At 34.6% G+C, this 18,186-nt stretch overlaps 2 protein-coding genes across 4 annotated transcripts; one reads left to right on the top strand and one right to left on the bottom strand.

The window, feature by feature from the left end:
* Positions 1-2,602: 2,602 nt before the first annotated feature.
* On the top strand, positions 2,603-5,974 carry LOC102611333 (inositol transporter 4). Of its 3 annotated transcripts, none has more exons than XM_015527037.3 (7): positions 2,603-2,941; positions 3,074-3,199; positions 3,535-3,730; positions 3,868-4,274; positions 4,355-4,462; positions 4,634-5,239; positions 5,346-5,974. In XM_015527037.3, exons 3-7 carry the CDS (start codon positions 3,595-3,597, stop codon positions 5,817-5,819), a joined length of 1,731 nt encoding a protein of 576 aa, XP_015382523.1. In that variant the 5' UTR covers positions 2,603-2,941; positions 3,074-3,199; positions 3,535-3,594; the 3' UTR covers positions 5,820-5,974. The 3 variants fall into 3 exon arrangements, with proteins under 3 accessions (XP_015382523.1, XP_052290671.1, XP_052290670.1); XM_052434711.1 differs by having other exon boundaries at positions 3,074-3,206; XM_052434710.1 differs by having other exon boundaries at positions 3,074-3,210.
* A 1,400-nt stretch (positions 5,975-7,374) lies between these two features.
* LOC102623778 (U-box domain-containing protein 4) lies at positions 7,375-9,479 on the bottom strand. Its single transcript, XM_006467259.4, has 2 exons — positions 7,972-9,479; positions 7,375-7,673 (listed from the first exon to the last, which is right to left on the bottom strand). The coding sequence occupies exons 1-2, from the start codon at positions 9,301-9,303 to the stop codon at positions 7,611-7,613; spliced, it is 1,395 nt and encodes a 464-aa protein (XP_006467322.1). The 5' UTR covers positions 9,304-9,479; the 3' UTR covers positions 7,375-7,610.
* Positions 9,480-18,186: the final 8,707 nt, after the last annotated feature.

The raw sequence follows: 18,186 nt of genomic DNA, 5'->3' as shown, positions 1-18,186 counted from the left end.
CAGCCTGACTCCCGAAGGTGGTGAGGAGGAGGAGGAGTCAAGAAAGGCGGCAGGAGAGGACAATACTGGTCGAGTTGTTGGAGATAAAAATCTTAACTAGTGCTTCTATTCTAATTGTAGATTTGGGTGGTTAGGATGTAAATATTTTATTGGATCAGATCTGGATTTCTCAAATTAGGAATAGATCTAGGTTTCATTTTTTGAAATCAGATTTGGGTTTGTTGATAGGATTTAAATGTTCATGAACCGAGCATTGATGTTGGCTTCTGAACAATGCCCCTAAGGGGAAAAAAAACAAAGACAAAATCTTAAATATGTTAATTTTAACCCAAGAGTTATCTCTGAGAGAATTTATTTGTTAGAGGGTGGATATTAAGACTACAATTTTAGTTTAGGAGCCCGTTAAGTTACATTTAGCTTTAACTTACTCTTTACCACAAGAACAATAACACAGTAATAGAGCCCACATAATTTGTGTAAATAAAATAAGTTAAAGAGTTAAATATAATTTAGCATTTGCTGTTAATTTATTGTACAATTGTGGGCTATGAGTTCTAGTTGAGTTGGGCTTTCAAAATCTTTCATCCCAATAAATGACGAGAATTCAACTTCCTCCTTATCAAAAAGAAAAGAAAAATCAGTGCTTCTCACGCCTCTCAAAAGCCCTAATCCCCCTCTATTGAGTTTACAATTTTAACTTTTAATTAAAATTACAATAAAAAAAGACAAAGACATTTATAATTAAATCAACAAATAATTTCTTTCTAACTAAGGTGGTGTTTGTTTTTTAACTTAATGACTTAAAATGACTTAACTTAATTAATTAAGTTAATTAGAGGTGTTTGTTTTTATAACTTAATGAGACTTTTTAGATAATTTTGACTTAATAAAATAAGCCAATTTTTTTGGCTTTTTACTTAATGGAGAAATATGAATTAAGTCAATTACTTGCTAATGTCAAAAATATCCCTGCTTTCTAATTTATTTTTCATGTCTATCTCAAAACTCACCCATAGACATTTACCCCACATAAAAATTTCCCTATTTTTTCTTTCTTATATTATATACGATAAAATTTAAAATTTATCGTATTTTATATATTAAAATTCTAAAATAATTATGTATTCATTTGAATATAATTTTACTTATAAATGTTAAAATATTGTGGTATTTAATTTATTATTTATTTGACATTCAAATTTAATAAGGATACAAATGTAAAAGTACATATTTTCAGCTTTTTAAGTTGAAAAAAAAAATAACTTAATACTTATTTTCCGAGATTCAGACAAAAAAACAAACATATTATTCAGATTCAGACATTCAGATCTATTCAGAATTCAGATTAATTCAGGTCCATTCAGATTTCAGATAAAAAAACAAACGCCACCTAACTTTTTACACCCTATATGTCGTCGTGGTTCATATAATTTAGGGAATTATAAAATGAAATAAAAGATATTTTTTAAAAAATTTACGATGATCAATGCTATCTCTACAAATAATTAAAAGATACTTTTAAAGATAATTAAAAGATATTTTTAAGATAATTAAAAGATATTTTTAAAGATAATTAAAAGATATTTTAAAGATAATTAAAAGATATTTTTAAAGATAATTAAAAGATATTTTAAAGATAATTAAAAGATTTTTTTTTAAAAATTTACGATGATCAATGCTATCTCTACAAATATTTAAAAGATACTTTTTTTCTATATATATGTTGAGAATAATTTTGTAATAATTATGGTGTCATTAGATAATGTTTTAGTTTATTTATTTATTTTTGTGGAATATCTTTAGAAGAGTGGTTCTATAAGAAAATATGAGGGGTGTCAGAAGCTCAACTCAAATAAAAATAGTCTCTCTGTAATAGTACTGTAATGTCCATATAGATGTCTTAATGTGATCCACCATTTAAGTGGATTACATGCAAGAGAAATTATAGAACAAGTTCCGAAAACAGTGATGCGAAGATTTGTGTTAATCTAAAAGAAAAATGGTCAAAAATAAGAAACATTTTCAGTACATATATACTAACCTTAGTATATATGCTCGAGAATGTCGATATGTTTAAGCTACGCTTGTTTTATATCTGTTTCTTCTTATTTTTCGTTTTGTAATTATCTTACTACATATATATATATATATATATATATATATACTAACCTTGTGGTACTGTTTTTTGAGTTCTTTATGATTCGGATAGAGTTGATGATGCTCATTGGCTAAGAACGTCAAGATGGCCGAGTTGGTCTAAGGCGCCAGTTTGATCAGGTATTGGTCCGAAAGGGCATGGGTTCATGAATTTTAGAAAACTATCCCAAATGATATAATATTCATTAATTAGTTGATAAGATAACACGATTAGTTTATTTAAATTTTATAAAAAATTATCAATCAATTAATGAATTATATATCGTTTAAGATAAAATTTAAAATAAAAAATATGGAATGTCTATCATTACTTTTTTTTTTTTATTAATGAGTAGTGGATAATAATTTTTTAAAAAAAAAGGAAAGAAAATTCTAATAAATCCCAGAACAGATACGGGTGACAGTCAGATGGATAATGATAATATCATTTATCCAAAAAGAACATGAATCCATAATTAGAAAACCAACTGGCTGTCGAAGAGAAAAATAAGTTGAGCCTCAAATGAAATTCTGAGTTGGGATCTAAATTTGGCAATCAAGTTGTAATATATAAATGAGGTTGATATGATCATATTCCATTTTGAGCTGTACATTTAATAAAATACCATATAATCCCAGACCTACCTGCGCCGTGTGGGTGTGCCGTTATCATCGGGCCGAGGTTCCGGCTCGATCGCATGACCAATACATACAATAAAAACAGACCTCTTGGTTATTTTACAACACAAAAGTCTTACAGGTTTCCGAAGCTCAAATATTGAATACAGAGTTTCACTCCGCCTTCGTACGTCTATTCTCATGGCTTCTTTTCAGTTTTCCCTTATTCGTTTCGTTTCATGAAATGGCAGCATAGCTGTGTGATAATATGTCTGCGCTACAATTCTTCTTCTTCTTCTTCTTTTTATCTTTTTTTCAGGTTCCAAGTTTTTAAGATAGCTCACGTCACATCTGATATTGATAGAGAATTATTATTATTACACACGCGCCCGCGCGAAAGTTCAAGCCAGGCACACTACTTGAAACCAGACAAGAGCCCTCATAGGTATTACGTAGGTAACGGCGTGATTATTATATTTAAAGTTCGTAAGTTCAAACTGGTTTCAGTCTTATTTGGATACAAACATTTCAAAGTACTTTTGTTTCCTGAAACAAAAATTGTCTTATACTCTAAAATAAATTTGTCTTCAGCTTTCACAATCATAGTTATGCTCAATGCCTATGAAAAATCAATCATAAGATAAGGTTACCCTTTTAGTGTTAGGCTATTTAATTTTGAGGTATGTAATAATAATAATTATTATTTTTAGAGCGACTCATTCTCCGAAGAATTTTAGCTTGTGAAAATGTCTTATTAAAATCCTTAAACTTTTGTTGCAGGTATAATCGGAATTAGGTCAAAGTTTTGTTCTCCGGTTTGTATAAAGGCAATTAGTACCGATGGTGGAAGGAGGAGTTTCGAAAGCGAGTAAGACTGAATTTACGGAATGCTGGAATATAGTATGGACAACTCCTTACATTATGAAGCTTGCATTATCAGCCGGCATTGGAGGCCTCTTGTTTGGTTATGACACAGGTAGTAACATATATTATTATTATTATTATTATTATTATATGTAAATTTGTATACGTACACACACACACACACATACTCGTGATTTGGTCTCGGATCGGTAAATAGTTAATCTATATAATTTTGTATCTGTGTTCTAGGAGTTATATCTGGTGCCCTCCTTTACATTAAGGAGGACTTTCGTGATGTTGAAAAGAAAACATGGCTACAGGAGCTGATAGTGAGTATGGCGGTTGCGGGTGCCATCTTTGGGGCCGGTTTTGGGGGATGGATTAATGATAGGTTTGGGAGGAAGATTTCACTTCTAGGGGCAGACGTTTTGTTCTTCATTGGTGCAATAATCATGGCAATTGCACCTCAGCCCTGGGTGATCATCCTTGGAAGAATTTTCGTTGGTCTTGGGGTTGGAATGGCTTCAATGACTGCTCCTCTTTACATTTCAGAAGCATCCCCTGCCAAAATTAGAGGTGCTCTCGTTAGCGCCAACGGTTTTCTCATTACTGGAGGCCAATTCCTTGCATACTTAATCAACTTGGCCTTCACCAAGGTTAGTCTCTACTCAATACTCACTACTCGTCCTTCTACGAATTAACACACCTCTAACCCATTTCTAAGTTCCTGTTTTAGGCACCTGGAACCTGGCGTTGGATGCTTGGGGTAGCAGGCCTCCCGGCTGTTGTTCAATTTGGCCTCATGATGATGCTTCCTGAGTCTCCAAGATGGCTTTACCGACAGGTGAGTTATGGTACCTTTCATGCTTCAAATTTCATTTTTTGTGTGTTTGTGTATGTGTATGGGTTCTTTCTTGTTACCTCTTCCAAATAAATTCGATAAATGAGTTCGTACATTGTCAGATTTAGATGCAACTTTTGAAATGTTTTTGGCCTTTCCCCCCCCCAAATCCAGAACAAAGTCGACGAGGCCAGGGCCATCCTGGAGAAAATTTACCCCGCTGATCAAGTTGAAGAGGAGGTAAATCTCTTGAAACAATCTGTTGAAAATGAAAAAGCTGAGGAAGGTCTTATTGGGAAAGACATGATTTCTAGACTAAAGGGAGCTTTTGGCAACAAAATTGTAAGGAGAGGACTCTATGCTGGTGTCACAGTTCAAGTGGCTCAGCAGTTTGTGGGTATCAACACCGTCATGTATTACAGTCCAACCATAGTGCAATTTGCCGGATTTGCCTCAAAGAGTACGGCTCTTGCTCTTTCTCTGGTGACTTCTGGTCTTAATGCTCTTGGCTCAATTGTTAGCATGGCTTTTGTTGATAAATACGGAAGAAGAAGGTTGATGATTGTTTCAATGTTTGGACTCAGCAGCTGCCTTGTTGCGTTAGCTGTTGTGTTCTTCCAAGCAGCTATTCATGCCCCAACCGTCAGTCAGATCGAATCTTCTCACTTTGGAGGGAACAATACATGTCCAGCTTACATAACTGATGGAAATGCAAAAAGCTGGAACTGTATGGATTGCTTGAAAGCAAAGTGTGGCTTCTGTGCTCATAAAGGAAATGAAGTAAAGCCCTTAAATCAACCCATTGGTTTAATATTGTTTATTCATACACAACTGGAATATTCATTTCACCCTATTGATTGTTCTAATTGTTCCGTTCTATGATCAGTATCTTCCTGGAGCATGCTTGATTGATGAGAAGTCTACAGATACCTTATGTAGTGATGAACACCGGACATATTTCATAAGTGGTTGCCCTAGTAGTTTTGGATGGCTTGCGGTGGTCTTCCTCGGAGCATACATCATAACTTACTCACCAGGCATGGGAACTGCCCCGTGGATTGTCAACTCTGAGATCTATCCACTGAGGTACAGAGGTGTTGGTGGAGGAATTGCCGCTGTTTCAAACTGGACATCAAATCTGATAGTGAGTTTGACATTCTTGACACTCACCGAAGCTCTTGGTTCGGCTGGGACTTTCCTTTTGTTTGCGGGGTTCTCACTGCTCGGACTTGTCGCCATTTACTTGCTGGTACCGGAAACCAAAGGATTGGCATTTGAGGAGGTCGAGAAGATGTTGGAAACAGGCTTCAAACCCAGTGCATTTATGAAGAAGTCCAACAAGTCTGAGATGCATGCTTGAGCTCTTCAAATTCATCTTCTCCAATGAATGTACTATCATGCCTTCGGTTCATGGGCTTTTATGCATTAATGTTTTTACGATCCTAAACAAATTTGTTTGTGTGATGGAATGAGCAATGCGTAGGTGATTGCTTGAATGTTAGCTTTGCTCATGAACATGCTTCCTGTTTTCTCTACTAATGTGTTGCATCTTTTCAAGTGTGAAGATATTTGGTGTTGAAGGTTCGCAGTCGTTCGGAGGAAGAATTAAGTTTATGTCTCGTGAACTAGGAATAAACAATTGTGTCTTTATAGCCAGCTTAGGTCAAAGATGTAAAATTGAAAAAAGAAAAAAGGGAAAATGTAGCAAGCAAAACTCGGTGGCCGCTTTAGTGTGACAGAGGAGTGCGCACACAGGGCCTTATTGTTAAACTTTACTTTGAAGGTTCGTAGTCGTCTGGAGGAAGTATTAAGTTTGGAAACAGATCCGGTGCTCAGCTGAGCTCCTGATGTCTCGTGAATTAGGAATAAACAATTGTATCTTTATAGCCAGCATAGGTCAAAGTTGTAAAATTAAAAAAAGAAAGAAAGAAAGAAAATTGGAAAATGTAGCAAGCAAAACTCGGTGGCTGGCTGCTTTAGTGTTACAGAGGATGAGCTCATAGGGCCTTTTTGTTAAACTTTATTACTCCATATGTTAATGGTGTTGCTTGCAAAACAAACAGAAACCACTCTATTGAAGAATAGCAACCCGCCATTATCAACAACTACACTAAAGGCATAAACAGACGACACCGACACTTTTGGTCTAATGGAAAATGAAGGCTGACTGAATTTGATAGTATTCCCACTGAAAGACAAAGCATAGGTTGCTATGCCAGCTAAGGCATGATTAATAACGACAAAGGAGAGGAAAAATAAAGGTATATACATATACATGTCGAGCTAAATTTGAATAAATCCAGGTGGGGTAATGATTTCGTAAAACGGATGGTGGGCTTTAGCTTAAATTAAATATATCAAATATCAAATAGAGTTGGGGTTAGTGCAAGCAAAGCAGAATGCAGACAGGTGGTGATGGCAAGTGAACTACTTTACACCAAATACTAGCAGGCAGATCCTGTGGCCCCACCGTTCCACCGTCTGCACTTTGCATCTCAATCTCATCCGCCAAGAAATTCTCCTTCTGCTTATGTACAATTCAGCCATCAACAGCTGAAGAAAGATGAAATACAGAAATGTTCAACAGTGGAACGCTAAAGATCACAAGAGTAATTTTGGCATCAAATAAGGGCCCGCTGGCCGCTGGTGTGCAATGGAACGACTGACGGTCTGTCGGTCAATAATGCGAATCAAATCAAAACCGTCGGCTGTCATGTCAAATTCTATTGTTAGAAGTGTTTACCAGTTGCTAGCAACTAAAACTTTCAGCTGCACGGGCACGGCAGGCAGTAGCAATATATTTACATCTTTACTAGGTAAAACCAGACAGTCAGTAGACGTGATTAACAGAATTTGGGTCAACCCGGAACAAAATTAAAGGAAAGTAACCCAAATCTCATCACACCCAAAACCCAGAAGCCAAAACATTAGTCAATAACGGTGGGGGGAAAAACCCAAAATCTAGTTACAATCATACATCAAAAAGGTCAGTTTTTACTGGCTAGTCTTCCCCTAACATTCTCAATTCTACAAATCATTCTTCCAAATTTCTCAACCACGATGTACAAACCACCAAAACACACCCTCTATATACATCAAAACAACCACTTAGGATAATTACCTTTCTAAAGTAATTAAACTATGCATTCTCTCAAGGACTTGATGACGGACCCTCTTGTCTTGGTTCTCTCAGATACCCAAGAAGCGTCTCAGCCTGCAAAACAAAGAGCATTAAAATTAAGATGCAGAACAGAATCGCTAAATGAACGACCAATTCAACCAAATTAACAACAGCAAGAAAATCCAGCACACTATCAAGTTACAACAAACAATCAAATTGGAAATCATCAACGTAATTCACTTCATTGTAAATATAGTTGTCAATCTCTATTTAGGGTATCTAAAAAGTGAGAAGAATACCCTAAAAAGTGAGAAGAATGCTGCAGATAAAGAATCATAGGCACGCCAAATACACACAATATATTAAGTTCAAAAAAAGTAGAGTCTCTCACCTTATGCTTAGCTCTCACGCTCCCAGTTTGGGAAAGGGCAACCAGCGGGGGAATCCCTCCTTCTCGAACCAGCAATCCCCTGTTCTTCACACTCTCAGCGCACAACTGCAACAAAGTCAACACGGCAAACTCCTTCCCCTTAACACTCCCATCTTCAATAGCCTCCACAAGAGCAGCAATCCCGTTTTCCTCAACAATAGCTTCTCTCCCCTCGGCAATCCCGGCCAATAAACTCAACACAACCATGGCCTTCTCCGCCATTCCCTCGCCTTGCCCCGCCAACATCCCCACCAGAGGCCTCACCGCACCGGCACTCACTGCCCTCTCTTTATTTTGTTTCAATGAACAAAGCTTGTACAAAGTCGTCAAGGCATCCTTTTTCCCTCTACTTGAACCATATATCAACAGTGACACCAAGGGCGGTATTGCCCCACATGCACCAATTGAGCTCTTGTTCTCTTCTATCAAGGCTAGACTCATCAAAGCACAAGCTGCGTTTTGCTTTGAAGTTTCGGTCCCGGTTTTCAGAACATACACTAAAGACTTTATGGCACCGGCATTTGTGATAAGGGTTTTGTTATTTTCATGCAGTGAAAGGTTTAACAAAGCCGTCACTGAATGTTCCTGAGTCCACGGGTCGCTACATTTAAGAAGAGGGACTAAGGCCGGTACAGCACCCGATTCTCCGATTAACACCCGATTATCGGACCGATTTTTTGCTAAAAGTCTAAGCTTCGCCGCTGCTGATCTTTTAATGGCTACGGATGAAGATTGCAAGCCGTCAATGCAGATCTTGACCGTCGGTTGAAGATCTTCCGGCGAGATGCTTTCGATTATTTCGGTTGAAAAGTTTTCCCTTTGAAGGAAGCCCAAACACGGCTCCGGCTCTGGTTCCAATTCAGCTTGGCAATTATTTTCATTTGGTTGACGGAGAATATTCTCGGGAGATGGTAAGCTGGCAAGACGCTGTAACTCGCCCGAAATATCGCTGCTACAGACCGAGAAATCGCTAAAGGCTTGAGAAACATTCAAGTAATCGTCCTCCGAGATAGTGGATTTCACAGATTTGGCGTCGTTGGTTTTGGATGCGAGCTCACCGAGCCTCATATCGATGACTGATTCAGTAAGGTTCTCAGACAAGTAGCCCGAGTTATCGGGAACCGAAACGAAGGAACAGCTATTATCAGTTTGGTAGAGGTTTGAGCGTATCGTACGCATCGATCGTCCGATACTTCGATGGATTTTTGTTGAAGAGGCTGAAGGTGGAGTGTACAAGTTTTGTCTCAAAGGGAAACGATTTGAAGTCGACTGAGAATCTTCTAAAGAAACCATTTTCAAAACAACGAAAACAAAACAAATACCCACAAGGCCAGAACCAAAAAAAAACCAAACCAAAAAAAAAAAAAAAATCTTTATTTTGGTGTCGAAGATCTTTTGATTTCAAGTGAGTTCCATGGTGAAAGTTTGTACTCAAGAAAAAAAAAAAGGGGAAGAAAGAGTTTGAAGAAGTGCTGATGAAGCCGAAGCGTTGGATTTTAAAAGTTGGATGGGTATGGCAGTAATAACACCCAGGTCCGTAACTGTTTTGAAATCACAAATAAATGGATAGTTTGTAATACTTTTACACTAGTGCCTGCCGTATGGTTACGTGGTCCAATTTACGGACTACGGTCTACGGTGGTGTGGTTTTGCACTTCGTATTGCCCCTTTGCAAATTACAAATGAACACAACGGCACGGGAGGGGGGGGACCCTCCTCACAGCAGATGTAAATTATGTCTTTATTCGTGATTTAATCAATAATCAAGGAGTCAGGTGTTATTATCCCATTTGCTGTGTGCTTTTGGAATCCGGGAGAGGCTACAATGACACGAAGCTGAGATGATAATTGTCACAGCGTGCGCGAACACATGGTCAGATCAGGTGATGTCAGGTGAGCCCCACCACAAAATAACTCGTCCTTTTTATCAAAATCAGACGGTGGAGAAGCGTTGCTGATGTGACTGTGGTCACAGCCATGTGTGGTGTGGGGTATGTTTCACTTACGTTTACCTAAATGTCCCTAGTGGATTGCTGAAAGTAAAGTGAGTGGTTTTTGAGTTTTTAACAGCACACTGAAGAGAAGAGAGAAGAGCGTCGACTATTGAGGGAGTGATGAGAGCGTAAGGATTCGGCATCGGTTTCCGCGACAAATTTCAGTTACAGTTGGTAAGTTGTGGCATGGATGACACGTGCGGCGAAGCCAGCTTGGATCAACTAAAATGCAAACGCACGGCACACAGACTGTGAGCCCAGCCCAGCTCAGTCCAGTCGAACAATTCAACCGTAAATATTTTAAACAAATTGGGTAAATATAAATTATAAAAGTGAAAAGAAGCATTAAAATTCAAGACAAGAGGACAGGACAAAGACACATGTACTGATAAATTAAAAAACAAACAAAAAAAACAACATGATGGACACGTGTCCAACCGAGAGCGGGAGGGTCCTAGACTTGTATAGCACTGATGGGTTAATTTCAGAGAGGGTTCACTTAGTTATCGTAAATTCGTGGTCAAAGAGCACGTTCGCCCAATATGGACTTATCATCTAATATTTATTTAATCGTAAAAACATAAATTATGCAACCAATACACGCCAAAAATTTTTTGCAATTTTTTGGTATGCACGTATCTTATCAACTTAAGAAAGCACAACAATTTTTCAATAATCTTCTCTAAATTAATGCTTACGCTTTGATTTGCTATAATTTGTCACGTACGAACGATGCAACCACTCACCATATGTACATACATGAATGGACTGTTAATTATGAATTATTTTAAATGCTGAGGAGTAAACATATGATCATTAATATTTAATGCTTTTATTACGATTTGGTTCGGAACATGCTGAGTTGTTTAGCACCCCAACTACGCTTTCTAACTATCGATTATAAAGATCGCATTTGTCCCTACTTAGTTTTCTAACTTCACTTTTTTTTATTTTTTTATAATAATAAAGTAGGTATTTCAGACGAACGACAAGCAGCACCTATATATCCTTTTTATAATTTTTTTTTTTTTTTTTACATGATTGTCTGCGACGACGGTGCAATACCCTCCTAGTACATGCAAGAACGCGACAATGTACGTGTACATTATTTAGATTTCAGTTGCTTCATTTATTACTTCTGCATGACTTTTTTTTTTCTTTAATTTAATTTATTCGAGTTTCATTCTTTTCGCTGAATTATCCAGTATTGGATTGGATGCCTTACAAGATGAGTAAGGCACAAAATAGATTGTTAAAATAACTGTCCGGTGCCTTCTTTTTTTTAAACAAAAAAAAAAAAAAAGAAATTGATTATGTGAACATTAATTATATCTAATACAAATTAATACTTAAGTAACAATAACATTAATACATTATCAATTTATTTGACATCACTAATGATTACACCACTTACGTTCACGCGTATTTGCCAAACTTTTTAACCCTCAACACTTTGCTTAAAGAAGCATCGCGAAGCAACGTGTTTGATTTTTATAAAAAAAGAAAAGAAAAGAAAACGTTTCAATAATGTTGTGACTCGCAAAGTAAGCACTTTTTTTTCTTTTTGATATCCTATAAAGTGGGAAATAAAGTAATTAGGATTAGCCTTTCATTTGATAACATTTAACATTTACTTTGAAAGTGAGTTTATGAGATTGATGATGATTTTGCAGGCTTAATTAATAATATCGCTTTTTGCAGATTTAGCAGCACGATGATATGATATTTGCGGTCGGTATCAGGAGTTGTAAATATGGAAGTTTTCACTTTCTCTTTAATTGCTTCTCTTCATATGAAGTGAGTATTCAATCAATCAAGTTTATATTATTAAAAGGGCAACGCATAAATTTGCACAATTTTCACCCACCATTACTGACGTAAAATGTCAGTGGAAATGTATATTTTGAAGTTCATTTCATTTGTGTCCACTTCCGAAATACGAAATTTAAGCATCACATTTACAGTAAAATCAGGCTGTGTATATCTATATATATATTAAAGTAAAATGTCGTGGCGTTAAAATCACAAAATAACTATAGTGTTACCTAAATTTGTAGTTTTCAATGCACGCACACCCATTGTTGAATTGTAACATTCTCCTTATTTAGGCCTTTTTTTTTTTCCTTTTTTCCTTTTTAGGCTATTTAGATAAGGATGGATAAGCCACAAAACATGAATGCACTATGATTCTTTAAAGATGTAACGTTGGCAATGGAAGAAAACTGATATGTTTTTTGATTAATTGATGTCTCTCTCAGCATTTCTTGATCAATTCCAATAAATATTTAGCATCAATTGAATGCGAAAATAATATTATGAAATGTAACCCACGCAAATGTCAACCAAGCTGATTAAATCCACTTTATGTATTTAAAACATTGACAACTACCCTATTGTTGGACTGCATAGTTTATTTAATTTCACGTCACTTCAATTTCTTGATAAGTCTAAATGTAGGTACAATTTAATAAATAAATTCATACTAGAGTTTCCGAACTATCTTTGTCTAAGATTTTAAATTCAAAACCTTACAATTATTTGCATAATTAATATTCCCTTGGAAAATCTTGAGCTTAACTTCATGATAGGAAGTGTAAAATATATAAGGATGGTAATCTGAGTTAGGATTCGTTTGCATAACTAATATTCATTTTTTTTTAACTTGCAGATCTCGATAATAAAATTCATTCTAACAAAAATGAATAGGGAGGGGAATGATATTTAATCATATGCCAGGAATTATAGGGAGGGAAAAAAAAAGGAACAAAAACAAAGAATCTTTGCCCATAATTAAGCAAAAATATATATATAGAGTGCCAATATATGTAGGTGACTAAACAGAATGGCTCTAAATCATAAAAATTTTCATGCAGTGGAAGCAGTAGTGAATGTGAATAAGTAGTGATGGATATAAATACTTTTTAAAAAAGACGATATATTAAAGTAGAGAAAGAATTATTATACTGAAAATAATGGGGCATGATGACAGGAAAAGGGGAATAAAAATTTGAAGAAAAGGAGACAGCTTTAGGGTAAGTAAGGGCTACAGCTAGGATTTCATACAATTTGGTGGTAATTGGTAAGCAACACGTTACGCAAGTTTCTTTGTGCAATGAAAAACTCTTTCTTCTCTGGTTGGCACCTAAACCTCCTAATAAGGCGTCCAAGACGAGGCAAATGCAAAGCATATATAAAAAGATAGGAATTAATCTGGTTGATTTAAATTGACAACAATAACTAAATCTAACGGAATATACATATATATATATATATATATATATATATATATATGTATGTATGTATGTATGTATGTATGTATCAATAAGAGTATCCAAGTCTTTTTGAATACTAGAGTCTTACTTAAGATACGTATCAACTATATTAAAAGTATGGGGAGCTGGCTAAGTTGCAGTAATATATATTCACATTTACCCAATAAATATCTTCGCCCTTTATGGATGTGGATTGTTTCCAACTTGATTCATGATACATACAAGTTTTAGGTTACGGTGCAATAATCCATGGTTTGGTTCCGCTCACACTACAGGGTTAGGATGGATGTTTTCGTCATGGATCCTCAAGGCCTTGATTGCATTTTCAAGATTTGGTCCAGTGATTTATTGGGCCATAAAAATAAAACCATCACGTCGAGGGCTGTTGGCACCCCTTTCGGAAGCCTCTTAACACCTCTTTGAGTATTTTGTAATTGTAGTCTTTGTTGATATTCCATTAGAGGACATAAGGACGTCTAATTAACCCAACATGTAAAACACAAACTCTTTTCTTCATCAATTATTTTTCTGTGTATGTATTTTCTTTTGTTATCCAAGATTATAACTGAAACTTACTAAAACCCAAAGTATTAGGCAAATAAAAAAAATTAATCCAAAAAATCTCAAATTTCGTAAAAACAGTATTAAAAACATAAGTACCTAAGAAATATTAAATTAAAAAAAGTGTATAACTTCAACAGGAGATGATGAGGAAAGTGTATGAAATTATGAATCCATAAATAGATGCAGGAACATTTTTTTTCTTTTCCTCTTATTTTCGGGTGAGCAACAAAACATCAGAGATGATTCCTTCATTGTTGGGACTTGGGAGTTGAAAATTAGAAACAAATGAACTCATTGAAAATTGGGAGTTGAAAAGTAAAAAAAGGAGGAGAAAAAAATCATAGGAGAGGGGAGGGGGGGAGGGGGGGGGGGGGGGAGGATGTCTTACTTGTATAGTAAGAGGTAGAAAAAACTTATATATGGGGTTTCATGAGAAATAGATTTAATTAAGATTATTTTTGTCATTAATTTTTGTGTTAATAAAAATTTATAATATTTTAAAAAAATATATTTAATAGGATGGGTGCCAATAGTATAGTCTAACTCGGAGTTTGGTTATTAGTTTGATTAGGTCAGTTTGGAGGTGTAGCAAAATACCTCACCTAATACGTAGGAGTGGTGCTATTGACACCCCTCAAAACTCCTTATGAAATTTCTTTTTCTAAAATAAAGCTTATTATAGTACTCTACACAATCACTTTTTATATTTTAGTTCTAAGGTCTCTACACAATCACTTTTTATATTTTAGTTCTAAGGTTTAATGACTAATTAAAAGTTATCGATAGTAGAAGTTAATAATTAAGATTACAGACATATACACAGCATTAGAAAGGTGCGTGTGTTATTATTTTTCCTAAGCTAAGAAAATTAATGTGAGTTTTGGAGTGTAAGCATGATATTAAGGTCCCATTTGGGATTGATGTATTGTACCTTTTAAGCTACATCTGCTATGGGAAAAAAAAACTATAATTATCAAACAAAAGTTAATAATATGTAATAAATATAAATTTTAAATAATAATTTTGATAAAATTGTTAAAGATATAATAGATTTTTCATTATACAAGTGAAAAATTATATTAACATAGCTTACAAGCTACAACACATAGTGTTTACCAAACAATTTAGTGCTGTAACTTTTAAGTTACAACTGCCTAATCTCAATCTCAAACGCACTCTAAGTTAGCAAGTGGAGAAGTTGCAAGGGAAGCTTAAAAATAGTACAAATTAAATGAAACATGGTGACAATATAACTTGTTAACGTGTTTGTGTTGTCAAGTTACTTCTAGTAACCTTAGAATCTAGGAACTTGAGAGGTTTATCTTAAATAATTTGTCCTATGAACCTTGAAACTTATGAAATTTAAAGGTCCATCCTAGGTAGTTTATCCTAAAAACTTTGAAACTGAGGAAATTTGAAGGCTAGAACCTCAAAACTTAGGATGAAACCTCCTAAGTTCTTAGCCTCCGAGGTTCCTAGGATAAAACATCTAGATAAAACCTCCGAGTTTCGAGATCCCTAGCCTCTTAGGTTCTTAGGTTCTTAGGTTCTAAGGTTACTAAGATAAGCCATCAAGCATTGTCCTCCTATATTATGAGGTTACAAGGTTTCTATCATCTACGGTTCCAAGGTTCTTAGGTGATTTTTATCAACCTCTTCATGGGCTTTTACAAGGGCTATATTTACATAGGCTTTGTTTGAGCTCATTTAATTTTTAGTCCAACAAAACCATCAACTTTTCTTGTTTTATTATTGATTTGGTTTCATTAATGATTAAGGTTGGCAGAATTTCCCAAACCTCAATCGGGGTTCTGAATCTTGATCCATTCACGACGGAATTCGAGATAAAATTTTGTCCCGATTACTATTTGGTTCAAGATTTTGGATATTTGAATATCTTGATCAAGATCCTAAATGTCCCGAAATTTGAATTTTGAGAAATATATGACAAGTGGTTTAATGAATTATATAAATCTGATATGTCGGCCATATGTGTATGACCACTCGTTAGTAAATAATATATGTGATATGTCGATCATATTCATGTGATATGTCGATTATATTTATGTGACATGTCAATCATATTCATGTGACATGTCGATTATATTCATGTGACATATCGGTTATATGAGTATGACATATTGTTTGGACAGAATTTCCAGCGTATGACAGAAAACTCATGTCATCTGAGACAATTAAGGATCCTGATCGGGACAAAATTGAGACACATTTTTATGTCAATTTAATGTTCAAGACAAGTTCAAGATCGGCAAATCTTGACCTGACTCGTCCTGTCCCATTATCTACCCTATTAATGATTATCAAATGATTAATTATTATATATTAATAATCGTGTATTTATTACATAAATATTAATTTGTACGAAGTTGTTATTTAATGACGAGATAGCAAACAAATACAAATACTGCCTGCTGCTGGTGGAGCTGGTATATATTATATTGCTTAAGCAGCCAAATTTCCGAAAAGAACATGTTACATGCTAGCCGTTCGATTGTTGTTGAATTCGTGATAGTGACCCACGTTGCATGTGGGACCACCCACGAGGTCGGTTACGATATTCGGCTTCGGTTTGAGCAAAGGAAAATTGCTGAGCTCCCCTACCTGTCCAACCATATACCTAACCCCAACAAATAATTTTCCTTCACTTCATAATTTATTGGCCCTCTCTGATTTCTAAAAGCCCCCAAACGAAACGGGGCGTTTTAATAGCTCAACCAACCCAATTTGTTACCATTTATGTTAGGAGTGGGACTATTGGCACCCCTCTAAATACCTCTTAACACCCTTTTAATTATTTTACAATTTTAACATTTATTAAAATTACATAATAAGACAATTTCGAATTAAACCCCCACTCAAAATCAAATAATTTTTTCCCCTTAAAAATTCCTTATTGCTATTAGATTTGTTAATAGAATCATTGCTATTATCAATTTATCATTGACATAAAATCATTCATTCCTCTTAGATTTGCTTCATTATCATGCTCTTCACATAAAATCATTGCTATTATATTTGTTAATAGAAGTCATTTCATAGAGGCATGTAAAACTTTGGAAATTCAAATTATGCTACAATATCTTTATTATTGGACTAATTTTTCTATGGCTTTTTTTCTGCAGGTGTTCATGCTTCCAGCTTCACTTATTCCTCCTATTACGAATGGTTGGATGAAGTATCATAAACTATGTGCAGAAGGCAGGGCAACACCATACGAAACTAATATAAGTGCTTTTAAGGATTTGGTGTTTGAAGTTACCACACCAGAAATAATTGATCTAGCTAGTCAATGACAATATTAGACAATTTTATACTAATAAATTAAACAAGGGATCAAAAATTAAATTTTATCCACAATCAAGGGATCAAAAATTAAACAATGGGGTTTATACTAATAAATTTAAATTAAGGGTATTTTTGTCATTAAAGGGGTGTTAAAAGAATTTTATAATATTTTTAAATATTTTAATGGGGTTAATAAAGAAAAGAGGTGTTGAGAGATATTTAAAGGGGTGCCAATAGTCCCACTCTTATGTTAGGGGTGTTTTAAGATCCAACTCAATCAATTGATCCAATCAAAATCAATCCAATTTTTATTGAATTGAGCTTTTGATTGGATTGAATTGGACTTCAAAGTTGAAATCCAATATTATTTAATTGGTCTATGAATCCATGTATCCAAAATCAATATAAAACAATCCAACATATTAATTTTATTTTCTTTATTTACTTTTTAAAATTTAATTTTCCTAAAAAAAGTAAAACCTAATTTTTTATTGGGCAAGACTTGAACCCTTAAAGTTACTTTATAAACTCTTATTTTTAAGTAAAATATTTTTTTTCTTAAATACACCAATGTAAAATTACTTAAAAGGATAAGACAACTTAAAAAAAATAAAATAAAGACTAGCTTTACACCCACCTTTTTAGTTTTTACAAACCCTCAAAATTATCTTATTGCTAAAAATGCCATGAATGATTACGAATTTTCATTTGTTGCAAACTTTAAACTTGCTTTGCTGTTGAAAATTAGTGGCGTAAATCACCAATAATTTCAAATCGTGTTTAGTTGCTCGTTGTTGTAAGTACGAAAGTTGACGGGAAAAAAAAATGTTCATACCATGAATTTGCAGTCAAAGAAATTTATGTGTTTTTCTTTTATTTTTTATGAACCATTGAAAATTTTACCGTCACTTGACCAATGATGGGTTTTCACTCTTCAAGTATACATATAAGGGTATATTTGACATATAGGTAGGTGGGTTTATTGAGTAAAATATATATTTTTAAACTTTTTTTATGAATTTGTTGAGCAAAATGATATT

This window comes from Citrus sinensis, chromosome 2 (genome assembly GCF_022201045.2).
Source record: "Citrus sinensis cultivar Valencia sweet orange chromosome 2, DVS_A1.0, whole genome shotgun sequence".
Taxonomy (NCBI): domain Eukaryota; kingdom Viridiplantae; phylum Streptophyta; class Magnoliopsida; order Sapindales; family Rutaceae; genus Citrus; species Citrus sinensis.
Note: the sequence above shows the minus strand (reverse complement) of the source record. Positions and strands in the feature narration are given on the sequence as shown.